General features: G+C 41.7%; 1 protein-coding gene across 2 annotated transcripts in view; it reads left to right on the top strand.

The window, feature by feature from the left end:
• Nucleotides 1-24,825, top strand: part of caskin2b (CASK interacting protein 2b) — a 123,779-nt gene that overhangs the window by 74,121 nt on the left and 24,833 nt on the right. For both annotated transcript variants that reach the window (XM_088927818.1, XM_088927819.1), the window contains exons 4-10: nucleotides 2,410-2,507; nucleotides 4,574-4,719; nucleotides 7,777-7,872; nucleotides 13,112-13,242; nucleotides 18,333-18,441; nucleotides 19,480-19,588; nucleotides 21,062-21,156. In XM_088927818.1, coding sequence (XP_088783944.1) covers nucleotides 2,410-2,507; nucleotides 4,574-4,719; nucleotides 7,777-7,872; nucleotides 13,112-13,242; nucleotides 18,333-18,441; nucleotides 19,480-19,588; nucleotides 21,062-21,156 — 784 coding nt within the window. The remainder of the gene's footprint in view (nucleotides 1-2,409; nucleotides 2,508-4,573; nucleotides 4,720-7,776; nucleotides 7,873-13,111; nucleotides 13,243-18,332; nucleotides 18,442-19,479; nucleotides 19,589-21,061; nucleotides 21,157-24,825) is intronic.

Consider the following 24,825-nt stretch of genomic DNA (forward strand, 5'->3'; position numbering starts at 1 on the left):
AAAGAACGTCATAAAGGTTACAAATCAGAATAGACAATTTGGCCAATCTAGCTCGTTTGGTGGTAAGCAGCTAATTGATCCAAGAATCTTATTCAGCTATTTCTGGAAAGAAACTGTTACATTGGCTTCAACAACATAGCTGGATAACTTGTTCCAAACACCCAGTACCCAAATGAGCACTATGCAAGATGGTGGTTTTGATTCATCACACTCTGGGTTATGGGCCCAGTGTGCTTTTGATGCGCCAATCTGCTGTTTTTAGAAGAGAAGGCAAGAAGTCAGCATTTTCAATGACCCAAAAAGAACCCGGTTAGAAAAAGGGATCGTATCTGTCAAGATAGTTTAAAAACATAAAGTTCAGTTAAGATTCCTTAGTGGTGTTTCATGATTAACGCTTTTCATGTTGGGTCTTGACGCCCAGTCTTAAATTTTACATTATTTCTAGTTTTCTCCTTCCACTGGCTACATACAGTAGCCATATGCCATCACCCTTAGATGTTAAAATCTCCTTTTTATGAAATGTGAAAAACGATTGCTGGATTGCAGGAAGGGAGGGGGTTGAGCCCAGAAGAAATGGATTCGTATATCCAGGGCCAGCTGTTTTTGTGTGAGGGTTCAACAGACAAAACACACTGGCTGAAAATATCTTGGTTTATGTTACCATAATATGTTGTCAGAACATGACTTAAGTGAAGATGTGAAAACAGAGTCAGAAGAATTTTAATGCCTTTACCATATCTGAATGAAGCCCTCCATAGAAGACCAGGTTTTAAGAGCATTGGAACCAGACAGGGTACAATATCCGGTAGTCAGTTTTAAAATCCCCAGGAATGTTATTTCAGCAAGTATGGATGTTCAATTTACTCTGTCTGGAATAAAAATAAAAAATATTTAAAAATTTTTAGGGAGATTCGAGTGCCTTTTGGCTTTGTTTGAAAAGGTGAGGTGGTGCTTTAATTCAGCATAGACACAATGTTGGGATATACTGTAGGTGTGTTCAGACCATTACAATGTTTTTTTGTAGTATTTATGGTTTTTCATTTATCCAGGAGTGACAAATTCCTTCCCAGAAAGAGGTTAACAAAACACGGATCATAACGTAAAGAACTGTCTGTAAGAACTGTGCACAGTTTTGGCATGAATAACATTATAGTAGCCGTGTTAAATGCTACAGCACTTGTTCTCAACAGTCATTCACCATATGGAGCCTCTTCCCTGAAAATAATATACTGTTTCTATATGTGTTTGTCTCCTTTAAAAGGGAAGATGGTGGTGGGAATTGAGGTAGGAAGCTTTATGCAGGTTTGCTTTGAGGTCATTGTGGTCTGTATAGATGGCAATGCAAAAGTAAATACAGGTTAGCAACTTGACTGGCACATTGTACTAAAACATTGTGTTAGGAGGTGGCTTTAAACTGTAATACCAGTGTTAATTAACCAATTATGGTTTTTACCATCAGTTTTTGAATGTACTATAGGTCACCATGTGCATTTAATTATTAAGAAAATGTACCAGTCAGATTTGTTTTTTTTTGTTCGTGAATGGTGAGCTTCAATGGTTAATAATATTTAGGGCTATTTGACACATTTGCATGAGAATGTAAAAGGAGGTCATTGCAAATTATTGTGGGTTTGTTTTTCGGAATAAGCTCTATTTATTCACACCTCCAGATAAAATGGGAACAAAAATCATCATGAAACAGAATAATCGTAAAACAATTCTAAAGATGTTACCGTGTAATCATCATTTCTCAGACATGTCGGAGTTTGTCATAACGGAATTTCAGAAAATCAAGAGTCACATTTGTCCACACCTTTTCATATCTCTTAAAATAAAATCCACAAAGAAAAAAAATCTCTTAAAACAAAATTCACAAACAGAAACATTCTGTTCTTTGTAAATGCAATGGGAGTCTCTAGAACTATATAGAGCCCTCCAACTGTATTTTGTGTCCTTATAGTTATACTGAAAACTTTTTTGGCATATGTTGATTAACACATTCTAAGAAAAATGGTGTCTGATACCTTTTTGTAGTTTGCCCCAATGACACAATGTTCCGAATTCCCATCATTATTTCATGAGAAATCCCAATTGTGCAGTTTTTGACTGTAAAAAAACATACTTTGCAGTCCTAAATTGAATTAGCCTATAGCCTATATAAGATACAGGGGGCCAGAAAAAACTTTTGAAAGAGCAAGAGAAATCTACAAGCCATCCCTTAACTAGTTATAATTTTACACTCCATGCATTTAATACTTTAATTCCGAGTTCCTGTCATGCTTTTTCCCTAATCCACAGCATTGCAGTGATTCCATACTGGCCATCAAAATCATGGAGCAGGGAAGGCAGCTCCTTATCCATGAGCCCGGGTCTCACCCTTTTCTCTCCCATCTCTCTGAAATCCCACAGGTTTTCGGCACTGCACCACGCAGCCCTCACCGGCACCACTGACCTCATCTCACTGCTCCTGGAGGCCCAGGCCACAGTGGACATCAAGGACAGCAATGGTGAGACCAGATCTCCTGCCAGAGAGCCACATCATACAGGACACGGTGGAATAATACAGACGTAAAGATCAGGAAAGGCCACACAGCCCATCAGTTACATTAAAGAGCTGAACCTCTTGCAATTCAAAACTGTTCAGATTGCGCTTAATCCACACACTGTAAGATACCGTGGCTAACGTCTTATAAAAATGAAAGAGAGGGTTTGTTGCCAGGTCCATTCTGAAAAGCAATGACACATGTCTACCTGGGAAGCAATGTGGAGCAATGGTTAGGGTTCTGGATTCCTAACAGGAAGGTTGTGGATTCAAATCCCAGGTGAGACACTGCTGTTGTGCCCTTGAGCAAAATGCTTGACCTGAATTGTTCCCACAAAATATCCAGCTGTATAAATGGATGCAAATGTAAAGAGCACCCAAGCAAATACATTTACATTTAGCAAATACAGAATTCCTTATTAATTATTATTGAGCCAGATACCAGTTTGAACTGTACCCCTTGAAAGAGTATTAGAACAGCAGGAACTAGCAGTAGTTTCACAGAACATCTCGCTTACCTGTGCCATAGAAGTAACCCAAGTGACCTAGGATGCTGGGGCTACCTTTTATATTGGAAATGTCTTCCTATGGTGCCATTTCACAGGATACAACTTATTCCTCAGTCGGGGGATTAAGGTCAGGTTATTCTGTGTTCTTCACAACACTATCTTCCTCGGGATTTATACGCCTTGAGCTCTCATAACCCTAAACAGTCCAGAAGTTAGATATAACCAGGTTGTCTAAAACTACATCAGATGAATAATAATGCCAAAGCTGTTTTTGTTAAACTGACTTTCACAATTTTAAATTAATAGAAATTCATAAAATGATTAATAAATCATAACAAAACTTGTCTTCTTTAAAGAGACTTATCCATCCATCAATTTTCAGGGCAGTTTATCCAGTACAGGGTCCGAGCCTCTCCCAGCGAGCAACAGGCAAAATTTAGGATACACTCTGGAGGGGATGCCAGTCCATTTCAGGGCACACAGACAGATACAAACATGCACACATGAAGCCAGGCCCAGTTTTCCCAGTATGTCTTACTGCACAAAGGAAACCAGAGCACCTGGAGGAAATCCACACAAACATGGGGAGAACATACAAACTCCTCACAGATAGCACCCTGGGAACTAATCCGAGGGCCCCAGCACTGCAAGGCAGAAATGTGCCACCGTGCCTTCCTGAAGAGACTTGTAAAAGTCATAATGCATATTTGTTAGACATATTTTGTGTCTGTTCTCTGAAAGTTTGATGCCTTAATCAACAAGGACTTGAAGGTGTGCTTCATAAAAGTTTTTTTAAAGGTGTGCTTTTGTAAAAGTTCAGTTTTATCAGTTTAAAAATTTTATTATTAATTATAGTGGGAATTTTTCTTTTGATTCTACTGTTTTTAGATAAAGGTCTCCCTGTTTTTGATTATTTATCCATCTACCTTCCAGTGCATGATTAGGCAGCACATGTTTATTATTCCTGAAAAAATGATTCAACACTCAATTGCAACCATATCCTGATGACTAATTCTATAAATTGCATACATCTCTTTGCCCTGTTCTCATGTTATGGAATTGGTTTCATTTGGATAACTACTCCTTGCTCTGAAACAGGGATCATCTGGAAGAATTTCATCAGAACAACCCTAAATGCACAGCAATCCATCTACTTGCAGACATGTGGTAAAACTTTGCGTCAGCATTCGTGAAAAAGCAGACAGCTTGACAGACATCAGTTACGGCCTCAAAGGTCATCTGTCAGAAATAGATGCTGAAAAACAGAGCCTTCAAATAGAGCCAGCTCAGACTTCATTAACTACTCCGTCTTGTTTTCCCACCAAACGTCAGCCGTGTCTTTGAAAAGCATTAGACTGGGCTGTTGGCAGGCTGTGATTCTCAATGAGTGAGAGGGGTTTCTGTGGTCACATGCCACTGGCACAGTGTTGCCCGGAGTGGCCAGACCCTGTGGTCAGCTCGTCATTAACACAGGGCGGGGCAGGGCTGGTGGGGCTGAATATGTGTCTTTGCTGTCCCACAGGAATGAGGCCGCTACACTATGCTGCCTGGCAAGGGAAGGCCGACTCTGTTTTCATGCTGCTGCGTGCTGGGGCCTCTGTTAACATGCCGTCGCAGGATGGGCAGATCCCCTTGCACCTGGCTGCCCAGTACGGACACTATGAAGTGGTAGGTATACACAACAGCATTGTCTTATTGAGGGCCCCTGCTTGCAGGTAAGAGTCTCTCAGTGCAGTGTGCCAGCATGCAACTTGAACCTCTTTTAATGTGCAGTTCAGCAGCACTCTGTTTCATCCCCACTATTCTGACTTCTGCAACAGAATCTGTGCAGAAATCAGGCAGGATCTGAGGCCCAGATTCCTTAATGATTCCCACATGCGTCTTGGAGGCATCTTTCAGGAATCCTTCTTTTCTTGTGCGTGAGAAGTCCCGCAGCCCCTACATTGCGTGATTTCAGTTTTCACCGGCGTTGCTGACTTTTACTGGAGTGTCATGAATCCCTAAAAAGTGTACAGATTGGAGCTCTCTAGTCCAGGACCCTGAAGAACTTGCCAGTGCTGAACCAAAGAATTAGCTGAACCCCAGGAGGTCACTATTGTAGCTAACAGGTTGCTTTTTAAAAAAGTATTTCTCCATGGCAGAAAAACAGAAGTATTGCAGCACGGATTAATAGTCATGTGTGACTGACCTGTTCTGTACACCTACATACTGTACACTTTATTATAGCCAAGGCATACTGGCTCTTATCATGACAAAGCGTTGGTATTATGCAATAACAATAAGAAATCTTACTATACTGGCAAAATGAAATGTGTAGCTTTTTGCTTGTGTCTTTATCATCTGTCCTCGAATGCTAACACACTGATGCTTGGACCAGTGTGTGAGCACACTCACTCACAGATTTTTGTCTCCTTCAGTGTCTAGCAAGCAGCGTCTGTTTTACTTTCATTTTACATTGTAAATTATTGTACACTGTAAAACTCACAGAAGGCACTAACTGTACTGATTTGCTCTGTTCTAGCCTCTGTAATGATCCCACCTTTTGCTGCGTTGACATTGATATATGCTTGTGCATTACAGTATTACCAACACTTGCACTGCTTGTTGACGTCTTAGATGAGGCATTTAGTGGTAAATTAAAGCTAAACAGCACTTGCCACAGTCATTTTAAGTGGACATCTGGCTAACTTACATCACGCTGGACCACAGGTGTTGCTGGACTAGAGAGATTTAACCTGTGCTACTTTCTGATTCCTTCAAAAGAGTCTTTAGAGCAAAGTGCAATGCCCTTGCTTTTTCCAGTGACAAGACATGTGAAGTCACTCATTTCTGTACAAATTGTAGATGGAAAGCAGTGTGTTGTCCAAAGCACTATTATTTCGTTCAAGTGGGGGTGCTTAACCCACAGCACTTTCTACCAAAGTCTAATTAGTATAGTATAACATACAGTGTCATATGCAAAATGAAAGCTGCCCTGAAAGTGTGCTTGATCTCCACCCCTAGAGAGGTTGTTCACCAGAGCTTGTGACAAGTACTGTACAGATTGCTTGTGTTATTGACTGTTGAAACATCTAAAACCAGAAATGAAAAGGGAGCAGGAACTGAAAAATGTAAGAATGTAGCATTGTACCCAGTCTCTGGTTGTGTGAAGCTACAATAGCTCACTTTCAGAGCAAGGTGTTCAGCCTGAGCAAGCCTAAAGTCTCATCTGGTATGGCCAGGCAATATCTCTGCCCCACAGGAGATACCTGCTTATGAACCTTAAATTTCTGCTTGTGTTTGGTCTTATTTCAGAGGGATGAGTACCAACCACTGGTCTTCAGGTGTTGTGGTTCTCATGCTTATTCTTAGAGATCTCTTTTCCAATAACAACTGAAGCCCAGCCTTGCACAGCTCCCAAAACCTCTTTAGGTCATTCTAGAACTTTGAAGCCTGATCTATATATAGCAATACCTGATTAAGCTGCATCATTTTTTTTAATTGAATGATAATGGGATCCTTAAATTTTGGGAATAAGATTAAAGACTCTAATTATGAAAATACACAGGAGAGATGGCATCCCATTAAGCAGCAAAGTTTTTAACCTTGTGGTAGCCAGAAGGTCTCAGTCTTTTATAATTAACTGTAAGGGCTTGAAGGCTTGCAGGGCTGGGGTCTGTTGGCTTGTGGTATAGTGCGTTTGGGTGTACACTAGTGGAGTACCATGGAATATACCCAAGCTCCTTAGCTGGTGTTAATTGCAGAGCTCAGGAGGAGCAAAGAGATCAGATTGCTTGTGATTCACCAAACGGAGCTTTCTCAACCACAGAAGACCCCCTCTGTCTAATCCCAGTGCCCCATACTGAAGCTGCATCTGTTAAAGGGGGTCTGTACTGGAATCCTGTCACACACGTGGGGATTTTCAGAAAAGGTCCTTAACAAGCACAATGCAGGCATGGCTGGAATGAGGCCAGACTAGAGCACAGTATCAAATGGCTTATAGAGGTTAAAGAGGCAGATTATAGACAAGGAAATACATGATTTTACACACTTGAATCTAATCAGTGATGTCAGCTGTGTTGTTTTTACAACTAATTTAAGAGATCTAGGTCTAGATTTGACTAAATCTCCCCCCTCCCATCGATAGAAAATTCTAGCTACTGTATATCTTTCGAGTGGACGTTCTGTTCGCCCAAGGTTGGTTGTATCTGTGCAGTGGAGAACCACCATCAAAGACTCTGTTTGGGAGGTGACTTGAAGTTTCAGACTGAATTTGGGTCTTGTTTTAAAAAAGAGTAAAAGCTGTTCTTCAACAGCCTGGTTTCTCTTAAGAAAAGTGTAAGAAACATGGTATTAAGAAATATTTTGGAAACTGCTGTTTTGATATACCTCAGTATTATTTCACAGTCATGCAATTAAGTAATACAATAAATTGTTAGAGGTGCAGCTCTTTGTTACAAAAAATACTCTTGGAGAGTTTTTAATAAAGAAATTCTCATTTGTAGTGATAAGTGGAATGTATCATTGTTGTTTCTTTATTTGCAGAGAATGTTTCACTGGCATTTTCACCTTTTACAGAGTATTTGTTGGTTTTTTTTGCTTAGCATTGTATCTGTAGAGTGGGGTCTCAGAATGGTCTAGGTGTCTGGCTTGGCTCCTGTGATTCAGACAGCCCTGGCTTGCGTGTGTTAATATTTTTGTTAATGGCATGTGTCAACACTCCTCTGCCCCTGCTCTCTCTTGCAGTCTGAGATGCTGCTGCAGCACCAGTCCAACCCCTGCATCGTCAACAAAGCCAAAAAAACGCCCCTGGATCTCGCCTGTGAGTTTGGCAGGCTGAAGGTGAGCCGAGTTTTATCAGATCTCTTAACTGCCTACGCCCTGATTGTGCATATTTAACATTCCTATATATGATACGATAATACTTTCCTGATTTCCCAGAAATTTTACACCCCTGCAGCTATGTTTTACACACAAGAAGCTCATAAAAATGTATTAACAGTACAAGTAAATGTCGCATTAAAAATAAATATAACGTTAAATGAGGACATCAACCTGTACATAGTCGTTATGCAATACTACACATCTAACAAAAACCTGCAGATTTACATCTTCCGCAATCACTCCAAGCTCCTATAATTGATTGCACTTGCCCATAACCAGTACTGTTATTATTAGTCATGTGTAATACTCAGTTAATAAGCATGGTCTGCTTCAATGCTGATTATGAGAAATGCTGGTGTATTAGAAAAAAGAAATCAGCACTGGTAAGACTCATACGTAAACAGCCATGACGCAAAAGGAGAGGAGGTCTCTCGGCTCATCTAGCCCCTTTATCAAATGGTAGTCGGTAGTTAATTGATCCAAAGATCTCATCAGCCGGACTTTAAAAGAAACCGAGGTATCAGCTGATGTCATAATATAGGGCTTCACTATGTGGTGTTGCGCAGGGAGTTACAAGAGCTGCTGCACACGTTTATATATTTTGACTGGGGCCCCAACATTTTTTTTTCATTAGCCATTTTTAGATGCCTTGCTGTCAAACCTAGCAGAAAAGAAAAAAGGTGGAGAATTTAGCATACAATCTTTATTGTATATAGAGCAACGCGTCCTGGAAAAAAGAAACAGTAGCTTTTAGGGTTCATATCACAGTAAGCTTGAACACAGCACAGTGCTTCAGCAGTAGTCCTGTGTGTTTAGCTGTGTGTGATCAACAAAGCCGGTGATTGATTCCATGAGCAGTGTTGACGGGAGGAGAAAAGGGGTCTGGGGGAAATTTGCTGGGGATGTGGCGTCTTCTCTGACCTGGGTTCATCCTCACCGTCTGTGACAGCTGCTCAAACAAAGCCTGAGGTCGAGGGATGGGCTCCATTGTTCTCCCAGTCTTCCTGAGACAAAGGCTGCGATAACGAGAGCCTTTCCATCTTCCGTCAGGCCTCTGTCGTGAACTTTAGCTTGTGAACTGTGAGCTTTCGGATTCATTTGGAAGCACAACAGACACCAGCCATCCTGCAGTCTGGTTTTGTAGAATCAGTCATTTCTTTATTGCAAAAGGATAATTAATTATTTGGAAAGCACATTTTTATTTCATGTTCTTCCTCAAATCCCATTGTGGCCTTAAACGTGTCAGATTGACAAGCTAGTCGTTCTTTCCCAGCTGTCAATGGTATTGATCGTGAATGTTTGCTGTTATAAGGACACAGACGGGCAACTTGGCATGGTGCTCTGAAGAACTCCACCAGAGATTTTATTATGTCAGTAACCCTGGTTTACCAGACTTTCCTATACTTTCCTATAGGTTTGACATGCTTTCCAATTCAAAGGGCTGTGTCATTTATCTCCTTCAAAGTTCACCTAGAACTACAAACAAACAATTCCCAGAAGTATAAGAACACGAGAAAGAATACAAACAAGAGGGTGGCAAAGGTCATCTTGCTAGTTTGGTTTCTAGCTGTGTTCCAGAAATAAAGCTGGTCAGTGCATTAGAATTCTGGCTCATGATGGAAACTACAAGAAAAATCAAAAACAGAAGCTACTTGGTTGGCAGAGTGGTCTGGTGCTTAAGTTAAATGGCTCCTTAACAGTTAAGATGCCTTTTTTAACATTTTTGTGTTCTGTCCTTCAGATGTTTTAAAATCATACTCATGTACAGTAGGTGACAGTAGTGACTGCTTGTGTGTAGCTCACCCCCTAGTCTTGGCAAAGTCATTTGGAGAGAAGGTGTCTGCTAAACAATTGATTATATTTTCACAGAAACAGTCTGATTTGCAGATGACTAACAAAGATGTTTTAAAAATGGATTTGCAGAGAATAAAATCGCAAGTTACCATTTCCCAGAATGTACAACATTTATCCAAGGAATGTGAGAATATACAACAAAGCTATTAAGAAATTGTAATTACATAATTATATTACAACCTTAAAAGCTACATTATGGGAGGTTACAAGTTATGTGAAAGTCTACAGCATATGGATAGAACTGAATTGAGACCAGAGGTGGGTATAGACGTGAATACAATCCCAGATTCAGTCAGTGCTGTGTTCAGTCTCCTTCCTTGCTATTTTAAGCCCAGGCTAAAGCCAACACAAAACACAATCAAAGTGGTTCAGAGCATTAAGACTACATTGTATATTTATTTGTTGCACATTAAGGTCACAGGTTTATTGATCCAACTGCCCAGCCCTGCTGTTGAAGCGCATACCCCCAGGGACCCCTTAAGAAACAGCTTGATGAGATTCTTGCATCCAGAACCTCCTGGCAGACAAATAAACAAGATAGGCCATATGGCCTTTTCTAATTTGTAATTTACCGTATGTCTTTGTGTTCTTGAAATCATTAGCCAGCAGGGCAAATAACACAGAAATTCGCATAGATGATTTATGGTTGATCTATAGGACCTGCTGGACCAAGAGTGGCCATTCCTTCTACAGTACCAGCAGGCACTGGAAGCACAGAAAACCTGAATGACCTACTGTTTTTTCCAGTATCGTGCATGACTGTTCTCAGACCCATCACCTGCTCAGTCTTGTCTGTGTCTAAATGAAAACAGCATATTTTCAACACCTTTCCAATCGTGGACAAAGAATAGAGGCCAAACAATTATGGATGTGTAATGGAACAAGTAGTAGGTTTATTCCAATACTGAAAAGGGGAGAAAGAATACAAACGTTGTGTTTTCTTTCTTCTCTTTTCAGCATGGAATAAACCTATTACGTGTTTCTTTGCAGCCTGCACATGCTGACGCAGCTACCCACCTGAACGAGATGTGTAATGGTTTTTACGAAGAGGAAACAAGGTTGCAGGAATTGCTTTCCCTTGGGAAAATTGAGTTTATGGAAAGCGCAGCATGTTCCTTTGCATTCTGCCTTCTGCTTTTGCTGTGATCCTTTAAGAAATGTGTTTTTGAAATTTGTGAGATCAAAAGGCTAGTGTTACAAAGTCTGATTTCCTCTTGCTCATTTTATTGGCCTTTACGAGCAGGAAAGCATGTAGGATCTGACAGCTTGGTTTATTTTAATTGCAGTTGTTAGGGATATCTTTAGACGTTGGCACGTGTTCGCTGACCCACTGTGGTATTTAATATGTCCAGATTCTATCTCCATGCTCTGTATCAGCTGCTCTGTTCCGTGCCAGACTTGGTCTAGGCAGCTGTAACCCAGTGCTCTGTGCTAGAATCTCCCTTCAATCACAGATCAGCCTCCCACACCAGCATTCCCTCTGACTCCTGTCAAACTCAGATGTCAATTATTGTTTGCCTGAAGATACTGTTTAAAAATAAAAGAATAGTGACCAGTCTGACCAGTAGTCACTACAATTGACTTAGTTGTATAGTGGTTAAATAAGTAGCCCAGATAAAGAGGCAGTTTAATAGTGTAACACACCAGGAACAAAGTGTAGCAAGCACAAGCAAATCACATGGCTGAATCACAAAGCCTAGGGCCTGGAACTACTGTGAGTAAGACGCATACAGTACTTCAGCTATACTACTTCTAGGATACTCGGTAATACAAACACCTTCTATATTGCCAAAAACCTATTACTTAAATAAACGAATGGGTCATTGTTGGTGCATCATTGTCAGTAACCACTCAAGGACAAACAGGAGAGTTTCGGTGAAGTGAAGCAAAGAATTGAACTGCAAAGGCCTTGATTATGAGACTGACCCATTTCTATCTCGTAAAACTCCCTTTCAATGAAAGTAGCATGAGCGTAAGACAGAAATGTGAAAAATGATTGTGAGGAGACTACAGGCTTCAGTGTTACTTTCGATTTACCTCTGTCAATGGGACGGGGTTGCAGTAATCCTCCCCAGACTGCAGTGATCCCTTCTTCCATCCTGAGGGCATCGATATGTTAATCAGATTTTCCATGGATACGGCCTGTTGTGGCAGGGGGAGTAGGTTTATTGGTCTCAGCCTAAGCCCAAGCTCAGCAGAATGCTGGGATATGAGCCGCCCGTGGCGCCAGGAAGAATGAGCTTGGGCCAGCCCTGCCCGGCAGCTGTGCCCATTCGGGGGATTAGCTAGCGCCAGGCACAACATGGAATGAGTTTGTCCTGAGGCCCTGAGCTCAGCCATATCATTACACTCACATGTGCAGAGAGGCATCAGGGGCAGCGCAAATCAATCCCCCCTCCCCACTTTATAAGCAGCTGGAGAGACCTCATGTACTGTATACTTCAGGAGACTAGCTCAAGTGCTTGAGTCACAACAATTACTCAACAAGAGGTCTGCCTTTTCAAAATGAGCACTACAAAAAATAGTAGCATTGTCTAGTTTGCCCACCATGTTCCTGAAGGTAATGATCTAAATATGCATTACCTTCTGCATCAGGCCCTGCTCTGCTTTGCCCTGTCAGGCCCTGCTTAGCCATGTACTATACTCTACATTCCTGTAGAGTCCTATAGAGTACAGCATACTGTATGTCTAAGCTACCAGATAATGCTGTCGTCTTATATCGGAATTTTGTTTTAATCATGCTTGGAGTCCAGGTTGTCACTTTAATTTGGGAAGTGTCCTGACTCCCAGGAACAGCAAGGCTGGTATCGCAGTCCTTGCAGAACCCTGACTGTGACTTGGGGTACATTCCTGGGCCTCAAGCTGATGATGAGGTGCACACACAAACCTCCCAGCAGATGTGTTCAGTAGAAAGCCAAAAAAGAATTCATTCTGAATAGGATGCTTTAAGCATGAGGAAAGCATTCTAAGGTTCCTGAATGAACTCTTATGACAAATGAGTTACACAACAAAACACATTTTCCTGAAGCAGACAGATGGAAATCCTAAGAGTTAAGAATGCAGACGTAAGGCTGGTCAGGGCTGATGGGAGATGACAGATGAAAACAGTGACGAGGTGCAGTATGTGCTCCTGGGTTTGAGCTTCTTGCAGCTCTTGATGTGATAATATGGTTAGTATTGGTTAGCCAAGTATGGAATTTCATAAAACAGGGCCACGTCTGCTGACTGATCAGAGTCAGGCTTTGCTTCGTTGAGAGGCTCAGTGCGAGTTTGATGAAGAGTCTAGAAATGAAGAGGGAGACTCCTCTGTAGACTGACCCTCTCTCTCTCGCCCCTCCCCCAGGTAGCCCAGCTGCTGCTAAGCAGTAACATGAGTGTGGCGCTGCTGGAGGGAGAGAGGAAAGACAGCTCCGACTCCAGCTTCAACACTCCCCTGCACCTCGCCGCGCGCAACGGACACAAGGACATCATCAGGTGAGCGGGCCCCCCTGTGCACCCACCCCTTCTTCTCCTTCTGCCCTCCGGTTCGTCTCTCTGCTCGCCTGTTGCTCCTCTCGCCTGCTCTCCCCCCCCTGTTTCCCTCTCTGTCTGTCTCTCGCTTTCTCACAGTTCAACCTAATCTGTTATTTCACCAGCGCAGGCTCTGGGAAAGTATTTTCCTCTGCCCCAGCAGTAAATCTAGGATTTGGCGTGATGCTAATGCAACTCCCGAGTGAGAGAGGGAAGGAGAGGGAGTATTGTGAAGAGCAAATTGCAGTAACGTAATGCTTATCAAGAAATCCCTGTGGGTTTAAACACAGGGCTTATGCAGACTATATAAGTATTTAAGCACTGGACTTGATTCTCAAACCATATGAGGCAGTTGTTTACATAGTAGTTGAAAGAACTGAATGCATGTTTTGCTTTGGCTGTCCTGGCCGTTCAGCACAGCAGTGACGGTTATGATTCTTGTACATTGCCTGACTGATGCTGCCTTCTTTACGCAAGACTGCCCGCAGGTTAAAGAGAAAAGCCTGTTCTCGGCACTGCCTTTGACTCCCTCTGAGTGCACCTCCTGGTGTTCTGTCCCTTGCATGAACCATTCCACAAACCTGTTGTTGCTCTGGATGAAAGTGTGTCGCGACTGCTTAATTGCTTGAATTTTCCTTGTCTGCTCCTGAGTCTCTCAGACTACGTCTGTTCTGGTTTTAATGGAGCTTTAATTTACATATGGTAATGGATATCTCTGTTGGACTGTTTTCTTAATCAAATCTCTTAGCGGATTTTTATGCACCCAATCCATAGTTTTAGTTGACCTTAATATAGTTCAATCAGGTGCCAAGACATTTGCTGTCAGAACTCTCTTTGCTTTATCTTTGTTTAAAATAGGTTCCTTCCTTATAGCTGTCTACTCGATGCATGTCAGGCAAGCAGTGAATTAAGTTTAATGTTCATTTCTATCCCCACCTGTGGTATGTTGAAAATAGATTAAAAAGTCAGATGATCTAGCTGTTAAAAACAAGGAAATAATGTATTTTAGCCTGAGAAATAAGGAGCAGTAGTTATACTGACAGAATGAACTGTGATGCAACACTATATGAAATGAGAGTAGATTGATGGCTATCTATACTAGTTGCATTTTATATGTTTTTTATGCAGGTCTTTTGTGTGTAAATTAGCAGAGCACGTCCTGTTCTGTGTGTTATGTTTGTTTCTACATGTCTTCGCATGTTAAGTGGAGCATAAAAACACTGAAATAGCTGAATGCATATATTTGGATTTTTCCTTCACACCATTCCAGTCTCATAACAAAAAACATACAGCCCAGTATTGCATTTAATAAACTGCGTGTCCGTAATATAATGCAACTAATATGAATTCACTGGCAGTTATTGGTTTTTGTGCTATATTGTTGACAACAACATGAAATAATGCAGAACTTGTGCAGCATAGTTACATAAAAAATGCTATTCAAGTGAAACGTGCATGTATTGGATGCAGTGTAGATTTCGCTTGAGCTGTTCTTTCTGTGAATTAGTACGACTGACTCTCATACTGCTGCAATTTTTTTGTGACCACATTTATTCTTTGTAGCGGTGATAAACTCTAATTTCACTTTCTAAGCTTTCTAAGCTATCAAAGTACCTACAAAGGTCAGGTTTGCCTCCTAATTTGTTTTCCCCAGAACCAGTATTTGCATTTCCCCACTTATGTTTGTGAGAGGTTATATTATATAATGTATTACACAGTTGCTCATTTGTAGCATTTTCACAGAGAATGTTTCATCTCCTGTCTTACCTACTGTTGCATTCTTGCTGTCCACCTAGTCCATGCAAAAATATATTAATTTAAAGTAATCAAAACCAGGCCTCTCTCCACCCTAAGATGAAGTACACTAACTGCTGTGTAAAGTGTGACGTCTGTTGATAGACATTTTAACCAGAAAAGAAGTAGTATCTTTTTCAGTGTCATGTGGATGATTCCTATTCTTATGTCTCTCTGTATTTAAGATATTAAAGCCTTGGCTAACCACAAAGCACAGCTACAGTTTTAATAGGCAAGGTCAGGATGCACTTACTGAGACCATTATAGTGATGTCACTTAAAAACATTCAACCTAGGCTTGCATAGGCTCCCTATGTTAGAGAAGTCCTGTTTTATGTACAGCAGCTTTGATACTTGTTTCAAGCTCTTGAAGGTGAGCCTGTCTGGCTCTGTGGTTTGCTCCACAGGCACCTGCAGTCCTTTATGCAAAGGATACACTGGTTCAGTAGTCAGATACGTGGTCTGCTCATGTCGTCATTGTAAGGGCTGGGTTCTGACACAGCAGTCTTAAGGCTTTTTTCCAGAGGCCTGATGCATCCAGGCAGAGTTAGTCCCTCTGGAGATAAGCTTCTCTGCATTTTGTTCACATCAGGAAAGCTTCTCTGCATTTTGTTCACATCAGGAGAGCTTCAGGAATGAGGTGGCCGCACTCTATTGGAGTGTTGTCTGGGCAAGGTCTACAACAGAGAGAGAGAAAATAGGACCAGAGCAGTTAAAATATAATTACCATTGTTGTAACTTATTCAGCAATAAAATTGGTTTTTTCATAGCTTACCTGGAATGACAAATGAATGATCTCACAGAACTCTCCAGAACCAAGGTTTCCACATTTCTGGCCTAGAGATTTCATAGGTCTCAAAAGATCAATTAACAGACCTGGTGATTATCAATTATTCCTGCACAAAACTACATGATTTCCTACTTTCTTGACCATTTTTTTATACACTGTTTTTAATTTATTCCTTTTGTATGTTAATATTTAAGAGGAAATGAAATACTATACAGCTCTCCTATATGAAAACTGACAAATCTGATGGAAAGAATCTTTGGCAATCTCTATGTCGCAGTCACAAGTGTAGACATTGCGAGGGGCTGCAAAATTCTCTTGTTTTAGTATTGAGGGTTTCGTATCGCTGAGAGAGCATGGACGTTGCCAAAGAGTCGTAATGCTGTGTTTGGAGAAGTTCCAGGAGTAAAAGTGAGGTTCATTCTATGTGATGTTTCATGGACTAAGAGGTGCTTAAAGATGGGAATATAGGGAAAATGCTTTAAGTAGCTGATGCACCCACCTCTTGAGAGGGATAATCTTGTCCATCCCAGCAGAAATGGATTTTCTAAAGCTGTCTGATCAACACACTTGGTATGTACCGTATGATTATTATCATTCATCTGAATGGTGATTTCCCCCTTATTCTAAAGGTCTTCAGGTATTAATTTCCTACAGCAGCCTCAGTACAAAAATTCCCCCATAGTGCCCAATTTCGGCAGCCATTGTTGTAACATGAAATTAAGTGATGGGATGACTTAAAGACCAGAAGTCAAGTAGCGGGCTTTTTCCCAAAGCACTCCCATGAGAATTTAAGCGATTGAGCTAAAATGAGATTTTCCTGATTTTCCTCTGCACACCAGCTCAGATGGATATTTTGAACCGTGTCACCTGCATCTGATACTAGATGGCAGATTTCCTAAATAAAATTATCTGTTTTAAAGTACGGAATTTTATGGGACCTAGTTAAACAGAAGCCTGACAGGACCTCTAATGTGCTATTACCATCTGCTGCAGAGTAAATACCTCAAGATAAATGTCAATATCTTGCTTTATTACTAATATTTCAGTGCAGGTTGGAGTTATTGAAGTTATATTATTAGTTAAACATCTCAGAAATACAGAGAACCACTGAGATCCCCTTGCCCAAAAGGGGCTGCATTCTCCCTTTCCCAAAAACAGCAAGAACACTGAACTACAAGTGTGACAAAGCTGGTAGTGTGCGACCTAGGTCTGCTGGTCCTGTTCGCTGCTGTAGTACAACCTGTAGCTGATGCAGAGGGAGCTCTGAAGCCTGACATATTCTCGGGGCAGACGGAGGGGGGGTGAGGTACAGTACAGCTGCCTAGGGCTAATGTGCTGACAGCATTCCTACAGCTCCAGCCGTCTGCTGCAGAGCTGCGTGTGATCCAACACTCCTAATTCCTTTAAGTGTTAATCTGAGATGGCAATGTCAACAGAGCACTAAAACAAAGGTACATTCCCGCCACCTCGACATTTCACACAAAACAGTATGGAAAATCCCGGTCTTTCCTTAAATAAGGAAGAACAGAGCATACGGCTCAGAGCTCCTACTGCACTGCTCTCATGTCGGGAAATTTTCTATCCGGTTGTTGGGCTTTGTTGTGTTTCTGCCTGAATTTTTTAATTTCAGTGACAACATCAGTCCAGTTTTACTTTGAGTATTGCCTTTTCACAGTGAGCACTATCTGTAAAAATGCTTTCAGCATCACAAGCACAGCAAGTGTACGGTTCACAGAGGGCAAGTGATCTGGTTTCAACCAGAGAAGAATCTTGTAACTCCTTGCACAACTAGTTTATATCAAGCCCAGAAAAAAAATATTACCATTTAAAGAAGTTGTAAGAAGGAAAGGATATAAAAATGTTTTAATGGCCTAAAAGCTTGAAGGAAAGAGGCATAATGATAACAAACACAGAAATGATAGTAAAGGTAACAAATTACTGTCAGGTCAGGGAGAGTGCAGAAGATTTATTCCTTTTCTTGGCAGAAACTTTAACTGCTTCATAAAATCTAGTGTGTGGAAAAGACACAGCTGCATCAATAGCATCAAATGTCCTGTCATGTCTGAGAAAAGAGGTGCGGAAATATATTATCATTGCAACAGATAGTCTCCAGTTAACATAGCAGCTCCTGATAACGTATCTTGCCACACTTTCAAAACTTCTCTGTGCTTTCGGACAGTCGGTTCTGAGACGTCTTCTCAGAAGCAGTTTCATTATAGAGATGTTGATAACCTGCTGAGAATCAGGAGAGAAATGTGCAAAGTGCGAAAAGAGTAACTATTGACTTAAATTACCTATTTAATTAATTTTTGTGGCACAGGAAGACATTTTGATACATGTAAGAGATCTTCAGGAATCTGGATTAGTCAGAGAAAGATGTTTGTATAGGAGGAAAATTTGGGGATCTTGAAAACTATTTCTCAAGATGAAGGGATGCTCCAGTATGACCCTGAGCTCCTCCTTGTTGCCAGGCTGCTGCTCAAAGCGGGCATCGACATCAACAAAATCACCAAGGCTGGGACGGCCCTGCACGAGGCCGCCCTCTATGGGAAGACCGAGGTAGTGCGGCTGCTTCTGGATGTAAGTACAAACAGGCTGCCGTGGGCCTTGCTAACAGGTCGGGCTGCCCTATACCCACACAAAATAAATCTAAATATCAGCACTTATTTTCTTGTTCATTTTCCTTTCCATTACCTCCTGAAGTACATGCCTGGTGGCATTGTGAAGACAGCTATGGTATCATTAACTATATTCATATAATTAACATTTGATGTTAAAGTAGGTAGAAAATACAACATTAATGGCAGTTGGCTCTCAGTAGTTTGGTAGTGCCACTGTAACATGTCTGCTACAGTGCTCAAGCCCTGCATTTGCACTGTGTTGTAATGGGCTGTCGGTAACACACTAGTTTGGCACCACCATGCAGACTGGTGTGAGAATCATGGCACAGTGGTTAGTATTGCTGCCTCACAGCTCTGGGGCCCAAAGTTCAATTCCAGACCTGGGGTGGAGTCTGTGTGTTCTCCCCATGTTTACGTAGGTTTCCTCCACATGCTTTGGTTTCCTGCGACAGACCAAAGACAGTGGTAGGTTAATTGGCTTCTGGTAAATCTGGTTGCGTGTTAATGTCTGTGTGTGCCCTCCAGTGGACTGACATCCCATCTAGGTTGTATCTCGCCTTATGCCCATTGCTTGCTGGGATAGGTTTCAGCTCCCCTGCAACCCTGAATTGGATAAAGCAGTTAGAAAATAGATGGATAGATAAACTCTGTTCCCCTGGCCAGAATTTGTAAAAAGGAGAAATTGAGGTAAAGGAACTTGCTCAATGGTACAAAATTGTTCTACATTGTGGACTTGAACATAGTACCCTACAGGCCAGAGCATTAACCACAACTCCACAGCCTGCTATGTCACTTATCCCTGGCTTGCTTAGATATGCAGAACATATGCAGTATTTATATGATTACGTAGAGCACTATTTTTGCTCTCTCAATGCAGTCTTCACTATATAGCTTCACACAGTATGGAATATTTCTTGTGAATATGACCTGTGTTTTGGGCAGACGACTGCCAGTATCTCTGGAGGGTTCATTATTAAACCAAATTGTCCCCTGGCAGGCGGGCATTGACGTGAACATCCGCAACACCTACAACCAGACAGCCCTGGATATCGTCAACCAATTCACCACATCCCATGCCAGCAAGGACATCAAGCAGCTCCTTCGAGGTGAGGCTTTGTCGCAGTGCTGCCCTCTGTGGGCTGGAGGGCAGTAGTCCTGTTTTGTGTTAACAGTGAGTTCGCCTGAATGGAGCAGGCATGGACACCTGACTACAAAAACTCCAGCAGTGATTTGTCAGGGTAGTACATGGTTTTATTACCACCTTTTTTGTTTTGTAAGGCTAAATTATGGTCACAATATAAACCTACATAAATGGCTTGCCATAAATGGTTAGTTAATTTTTAGACAATTTCCCACAATTTGGTACTTATAGGTAATAAACAGGAATTGTTTACATGAGCAATGAAAAAAAAACAATTTTAACAGCCTCCTTTATTTTATACTTCTCTTTCTTAGTCTTTCCTTCTTTCTTTAGTCTTTGGGTATTATTTTGTTTTTTCCCCACTTTTTTCTTCATTGATCTTTCTTTCTTGTTCTCTCTTTCCTCCATCAACAGTATCCCCTGTCATGGCATTTATATGGCTGGGGCCCCAGTATCACTTTGTCTTTGCTGTATCACAGTAAACCCTCCACTGCTGACTGTAATTTGAAAAGCAGCTGTCTGTAGCCCACTGTTAGGTAACGCTGCCCTTTCAGCTACTAGGCAATCAGAATCCATGCTTTTGGACAAGTGTGTTTGGAGAGAAAATACCTTCTGTGGCTCACTATGTGTTTTCTACTTCAGCTTACTAGTAACTTTGATGTCTGTCCTTTGATATTTGAACTAAAGGGGTAATCAGCACTAATATTAAAGTCTAATAATCAGCATTAAAAATAAAGTAAATATTAGAGTGGAGTTCACCAATCTGAGGCAGAGGCCCTAAGTTATTTTTCTTTAAATTATTTGCTGTTTCTTTCAGCTGACAATGTGCTCAGGAATTTACATTTTACTGAAAAATTGCAAGAATGACAGGATTTCTCATCAAGTAATAGAGTTATGACGATATTAGTGTTTGATGGATTGCTGGTCACTGATGTGAATGTGTCACTGGAAGAGTATGACAACTCTAATAGACCTAAATGGTCTTCTTCTGAGTTACCTCCTTTTTTTAGGAGATGCACTCAGCCGTGTTCAGCCAGCATTGTTATCACAGAACAGGGCAATACTCAGTCAGTTGAAATGTTTGGGTGACAATCAAAACAGCATAGGATGATGAATAATAAAAGCTGAATTTCAGTCATACTATTAATGAATGCTCACCTTCCCTCTGCCTTGCAGAGGCTTGGTTGGATGATTAAAAACATTGTTTTCTGCCTGCATTTTCCTGAAACTGTATTTCATGACCTCATGTGTTCTAAGCCTCCCCTGTGACTGTGATAGTTGCTGATGGTAATTCTTGTCAATCAGGCTCTCAGGTCCTGTACCCACGGGCATAAACAAAGGTTTGATGGACAGCATTCTGAGCAGTTATTGCACAATTCCCCTTTTGAGAATGTATCCTCTTTCATGCTCTCTGCCTCCTTCGCTCTTGCTCTCACAGATGCATCTGGAGTCCTGCAGGTGAGGGCCCTGAAAGACTACTGGAACCTCCACGACCCCACAGCACTCAACATTCGTGCAGGGGACATCATTATGGTAAGCACGAGCACCAAAGGCATAATTGCATCTTTTGGCATTATTAAAGGTCATACGCCCTGTGCAGAATCAGTACTTGGGACTGCTTTGAGTTCATGCTTCTCCTTACAAGCCAGTTCTCCAGATGTGTTTTGGACGCATTCAGTGTTCAGGTTCAGTGTTCAAGAATTTCTACACAAGCCAAGGCGTCTTAGCCGTGCAGGTAGGCTTAAGCAGAAGCAGGAGGTTAGGATCATAGTGTGTAGAGGAAATCTCTTCCGGGCTTCCAAGAGGCTCACCCTTTAGAAACAAGGTCCTGCCCAGAGTGCTGAATGAGTCCCTCAAATGTGGAGATTGCTGATTCAAATCCAGACCTTTAACACTCACTGACATACTGCCCCAGAGGTGCCAATAGTATTGCTTAGGATTGGTGTTCTGATTACACAAATGCTTTCCAGACCATTTCATGTACAGTAAAGTCTTGGCGTGTAACGTTTAGAAACTTTACAATAGTAATGTTTTATATACGTTGGTATTGTCTTGGTATGTTTTCAACTGTAACTCACTATATGTTTCAATGTGTTCTTTGTAGAGCTCTTATATAAAAGCTGGCAGCCAGGGAGATTGTTGTTTTATAATATAGGTAGACCAGAGGATGATTTCTGTTCATTGTTTTTGTTGTTTTCGATCCAAAGCTGCAACCTTTGCTTTAGAACATTGAAATCTCTCCAAGGTCGTTTGCTCTGAACACAAGGCAGGCACTGCGACTCCTTTCTTGTGACATTTGAATGAAGAGATGCTGCAGGAGGTGGAATATTTTCTCGCCAAGTAATTTTCTGTCCAGCCCGGGCGTGGGAGGAAAGAGGTGCGCCTTAACAGGAAGAGACAGGCTGCGGCAGGCCCAGGCCATCAATCACTTCAGCAGCCCTTCACTTGCTAGTTCTGTAGTGCAGTTTTTAGTCTGATTATATACAGTATCTTTTTCTTTCAGTTCAGCTAATTTCTGATTTTATGGAAACAAATTTAAAAGCATGTCCTCAAGGCATTCAGATGTATATGTTGTAACACCTTGGAAGGAAATGAACTGCAGTAAATTTGTATTTTAACTGTGCTTGTCCATTTCCGGGCAGCGCGGGGGCGCAGTGATTAGCCTTGCTGCCCCACAGCACTGGAGCCCAGGGTTCAATGGCGAACCTGAGGTGCTGCCTATGTGGAGTTTGAATGTTTCTCACCATACAAGCCTACGTGTTCTCAAGGGGTTTCGCCAGACTCTTAAGGTTTCCTCCCACAGTCCACTGGTAGATTAATAGACTTCTGGGAAAATTGACTGTGTTGCTTGTCTGTGTGTGTCCTGTGATGGACGTGCGTCCAGTCCAGGGTGTGCCCTACCCATTGCTTGCCAGGAAAGGCTTTGACTCCCCCATGATCAAAGATTGGCTGTCGTGGGTGGAAGATGGATGGGTGGATGTATGGATGGTCCTGCTTTAAGGTAGCCTGGCTGTCTGTGCAGTTGGACGCGTTTTAGCACTGGTTTCAGTAGCATGGAGACCTTTGCAGATAGGGCTCATTGGCTTGAAAGAGAATCTAGCTATGGCTTCTCGAGTCTTATGACCAATATTAAAATCATCGTCTGAGTTCATGGTGTAAATACTGTATGGTTTGTCTTCCTGTGCAGAAACTGCTGGGTGCACACTCTATTCCCTGCTTGGTATTGTGTCTCATGCATTCTCTGTTCACCAGAGCTGCCTGCTTCTAATTTATAAGGGCTCAGCAGCAGCAGTGTGAGTCCAGAAGCATATCTCAGGGTTCTCTGGTTGATATACAGGCTGTGTTGTTTGATCACTCATAGACTGTTAATAAAACTCTTCCAACAGTCACTTGACAGGGGTAATACCCCTTGACTGGAAAATCACAAAATGTAACATCCATTCATAAAAAAGGCCGCAAAGTCATATATCTATTATATGTAAGTCATAGTCATCATAATGGATACTTATCTACAGAATCACCTGTATATAGGAGCTTCTAGGATATAATCAGAAGAGAAAGAATACTCATATTTAATTGATATAATTGGCAGTATACTACAGGGATCTGTATTAGAACTACTGATCCTCCTTATTTACTGTATATCCGTGATCTAGATCCTGGTATACTTTATAATCAGTCAATGTTCAACAATAATGTCAGACTAAATCCAAGACCTTTTTTACCTAATGTAAAAAGTGCAGTCTTTCATGTGCAAATAGCAGAAATATACACCAGAGCTATAAAACAGAAAACACTGCCCATGGACCCATTGGAAATTCAAATCTACAGTGAAACAAAAACCAGAGGACACTAGCAGAAACTAGGGGAAAATGCATTAAAGCTGAGAACAGGAGGCACAGTTTTACACACAGGCGTTAGGGAGTCTGGAACAAATTATTGAGCACCGTTGTCAAAGCTGATATCCTGTTCTCTCAAATCAATTAGATACTAGCAACCAAGCAAGCTGTCTGGGCTTATTAGCTGCTTTTCCTCTTTGTAACCTTTCTTATGTTCTTACCAAGGAAGCCTGCAGGAGTGCAGAATCCAGTTCGCTTTAAGTCCAATGTCCATTGTGGATTATAATGTAGAAAGAAATAAGAGAGCACAGTTCCAGCAGTTCTACGTTTACATAACTGTGTAGTGTGTGTGTGTGTGTGGGGGGGTGGTGGGGGGGGGTTATGCATATCGTTGTCTTTCCAAATTTTTTGCAAGGCAGCATTGCCCATTCTAAAGGTGTCTATCATGTCCACAAACAGAACCTGGCTGGGCTTCTGCAATTAGGAAACAATGCTGGATGCACTAAAACTAATGAGGGAAAACATAAGAAAGCAGGTTATTCACTGGGAACCTACACATGAATGGGCTTTTCTGGCACGAGTTTCCAACTAAATAGCGTCAATGGTCTGTACTGAATGCTCTGTGTGTGCTGTGCTGCAGTCTAAGTGCTTTCTTCCTGAGCTGCGGCTCTGAGAACAGGAAAGCCGTTCTTATCACACCATTCCTGCATTGAACCGGACATTTAGCTGATGGACTGGGAATGTGGCACCTATGCACGTCCTTGCACTCAGCAACTTCCCATGGGCCTCTCTGCTTCCTTCTACAATAGGAACTTCGTCCCCCCCCCCCCTCCTTCAGCCATCAGTGGAATTTGAATGGCCTCAGTATTCCCACTCGACATACTGTATAGCACTGGTCGGGGTATTTTAAATATGTGCTGTCTTTCAGTGAGGTCAGTAGTCATTTCTCTTGGTACATCAGTTGAGTCACTCGTAGCAAGCCTGTCCATCCGAAACGACCGATTGAGAGAAGAGGGAGTGTGAGTTAGAAGGAAAACGGTACTGTCAAAGGGGGCATGTTCTTAGGGAATCATTTTTGAGGTAGGCTTTAGTCGTAGCGTCACAGATTTAAAAAAATCAAAACTAGAAGCAAGGGTGATTTGGGAGAAATGAACTGTTCTGTTGTGTTTCATGAAAGTTAAAAAAAAACTTTTTGAAGTCTGAAATCCCATTGAAAGGTTAGGGAATTCTTAGCAATAGTTGCGCTCATGCTCTTTCTCTGTGTTTTGAGAGGCGGTCTGGGGGCCGGCGTGTTTGGGGAGTTCGGAGGCTGGTAATGCCTGTTGGCAGAGATGGCCTGTCCTAACCCTTAGTGCTCTGTGCT

Source organism: Atractosteus spatula, chromosome 11 (assembly GCF_055471065.1).
Source record: "Atractosteus spatula isolate fAtrSpa1 chromosome 11, fAtrSpa1.hap1, whole genome shotgun sequence".
In the NCBI taxonomy this organism is placed as follows: Eukaryota; Metazoa; Chordata; class Actinopteri; order Semionotiformes; family Lepisosteidae; genus Atractosteus; species Atractosteus spatula.